General features: G+C 46.8%; 1 protein-coding gene across 1 annotated transcript in view; it reads right to left on the bottom strand.

Moving 5' to 3' along the window:
• Window positions 1–1,972: 1,972 nt before the first annotated feature.
• FAM159A (family with sequence similarity 159 member A) overlaps window positions 1,973–2,839 on the bottom strand; it is a 20,886-nt gene continuing 20,019 nt past the window's right edge. The window contains exon 4 of the mRNA XM_006768387.2: window positions 1,973–2,250. Within this exon, the coding sequence (XP_006768450.1) occupies window positions 2,000–2,250 (251 nt within the window). The 3' untranslated portion in view covers window positions 1,973–1,999. The remainder of the gene's footprint in view (window positions 2,251–2,839) is intronic.

The raw sequence follows: 2,839 nt of genomic DNA, 5'->3' as shown, positions 1-2,839 counted from the left end.
AAGTAGACAGAAGTGCTGGGTTTAGAATGCTGAAAATAAGATACACACATGCACAGAAGACAACAAATGAAGACGACCAGAACTGAGGCCTCTTGGCTTCCAGCCTAGGGTACTTCTGTGGGTGACTCACCCTGCCTTGCCACCCCATCATGTGCCCTTGGCTGGCTCGAGCTCCATGTACAGCTATCTAAGAGTGACCAATTCACTGTTGTCAAATCCAGCAGCAGGTTGGGTCACTGTGAGAAATGTCAAGAGCTGCTTTTAGTGGCTACTGAGTCTCACCAATACTTGCCTTGCACTTCAAGGCAAAGCCTAAAGCCACTGCTAAAGTTAAGATGAAGAAAACAGGGGGGTGCTCCTCTGTATCTGCTACATGGGATGCTGCTCTCTTCATGAATCACTTAATTAAGCAAATTAGATTTTCAAAATAAATTAAAAAAGAGAACAAATAGGGGTGGCAGTCAGCATCCTGCCCTAAGATTTCTTTGCTATCAGCTTAATTTAAGAAAAAAAAAAGCTGGATGGTGCCAACTCTGTTCTAAGTACTTGGCACAAACAAAATAATTTAATCCTCCAAAATCCTATAAGGTAGGTACTACTATTATACCTACCTAGATGGATGAGCAGGGACAAGATTGGAACCAGGCATTTGGCTCCAGAGTACCTGCTCTTACTGTTATATTGAAAAACATCCACTTTTAATTTTAAAATATTTGTAGTACTTTCATGTTTATGAAGGTGGTTCATATCCATCATCTCTGAACACTTGCCCTAACCCAGCAAAGGAACCAAGGCTCAGGGAGACTAAGGGACTTCATCAAGAACACACAGGTCAGGAAGTGGCCGAGCCCACCTTGTGGAGCCTGTGTTTGGTCTGCTAACCATTCATTCCCTCACTTGTCGATTCACTCTTTTCATCCACCTAAGGTATCTATATATATAAAAGGCTAATATGCTAAGTGTTCCTCTGCCCTATCGAATGGTTGCTATGATGCACACAGACCACCAGGGGGCAGACGCTCAACGCAGGAGCTGCTGAACTGCAGTGACTTGGCAGCAGCGGTTTTCGGGTGACACACCCCAAAACCAGAGAGGCGGGAGCAGTGAGATTCCACCTTCGGCTGTGAGTTATGTTGTTACTGGGGCATTGTCAGCCCCAAATCTGGTTTACTGCACGCTTGCGTTTGTGTTCCACACCCTGTACAACAGCAACTTTGCAGAGTGCCCTCTCACACTCTGGGACCCCTTGGGGGATGTCAGAGAGCCAGTTTCAGCCCAATCCTCACAGGCCAGGTTGAGGGACCTCACCTGCCAGAGGGACCCCATTCACTCCACAGACGCCTTTTGAGCCAGGGCACCACCTGAGGCGTGGCCAGACAGGGAGGGACCGAGGGAAGTTGGCTCCAGGGCATGTCTGGCCCGTCTTGCCCAGTCCCACCCCAATGGCCACCTTCTAATTAATTTCCTTTCAATGTGCATGAACCCGTCCACCGGGTCACTAGTTGAATGATACTAAACATGGTTGGGCCCTATGTACTCTACATTCCCTCTTGTTCTATTCCTTGGCAAGGGGCTCACTCTAAGAGTGGGGCAGAGCTGCTGGAGAGGCAGGAGTCACTTGCCTCCGGGTACCAGTCATCTTCCATGGTACCCTTAGTATACTTGCCTCTGTGGCAGGAAGAACAAGTCAGGGTTCTGACTCCTCAGGTTAGGTGAGGGGCTCATCTGAGCCTCCTCCGGCCCCAGGCTTCTCTTTTATTGCATGGCGTTGTTACTGATCATTTACTTGGGATCCATGACTGAACTCCCTTTGGCTCATAGTGGGCCTGGCAGAGCAGAATAGCTGGGTCCACAGCAGGCCTTCGGTAGATTGGTTGGGAAAAGCCTTCATTTATCTCGTTCGTCCCATTTTTATCAAGTCCCTTTGATCATCCCTACCCCCACCTTTCACTGAAAAGAGACTCCAGAAGAGGATGGTGTAGAGAAATTTATTGGATATCTATGGGTCTGGTCCATGTGCGATTAGATTGGGGACAAGGGCCTCCTCAGGGCTGCCTGGAATGTCACTGGTAGTCACTGTGGCCATGAAGCAGTACTGGAAGAGGTGTTTGGGGTCCGTCGCCTGCTCCTCATTGCAGTCCAGCCGTGAGTTCAGGAAGGGGTGACTCTGCCTTAGAGAATTCACTCCTGGTATCTCCACGAACTTGCCTGTATTCCCATCTTGGCAGTCAGGGGACATTTCCTCGGGTTCTGGAAAACAGCAAGCTGAGGGCATAAGGTTTCCTCCTGCATCCCATTCCTCCCATCAGGCTCACACACCCTGGCTAACTGCCCTGAGTGCTTATCTTGGGCAGGTGGGACTGTGCTCAGAATCTTAACACTCATTTAACAAATATTTATTAGTTTATGAGCAATATACCATGCCTTGCACTAGGAGCTGTCAATGTTCCTAATGAACTTAAAGTTTAGTGGGGGAGACAGACTAAACAATTGTTAGGAGATATGAAGACTTGATCTTCAACATAAACCCATGAGGTAGGTACTATTAAAAAACTAATTTTATAGATAAGGATACAAGCTTATTTCACAACCAGTAGGCAGAGAAGTGCTGGAAAATGTAAAAACATACATTATTTTAATAGATTCCATGACTTTCTTTATTATTGCTTTATCCTCTCCTCCTCTTATATCTGAATTTGAAAGGAGGCTCACTTGGCTTTATTATTCTTCACTTCCCTGACTTACTCTGCTGCAATATTCTTGGTTCTGCCCCCACCACACCTTAAAACATTTGTCACTAAATCCATGGTCATTTATAAGTCCTTATCTCACTAGGCTT

The sequence above is a fragment of the Myotis davidii genome, unplaced genomic scaffold, assembly GCF_000327345.1.
Source record: "Myotis davidii unplaced genomic scaffold, ASM32734v1 scaffold79, whole genome shotgun sequence".
Classification (NCBI taxonomy): Eukaryota; Metazoa; Chordata; class Mammalia; order Chiroptera; family Vespertilionidae; genus Myotis; species Myotis davidii.
The sequence above is the reverse complement of the archived record's forward strand: the minus strand, read 5'-3'. Positions and strand labels throughout refer to the sequence as shown.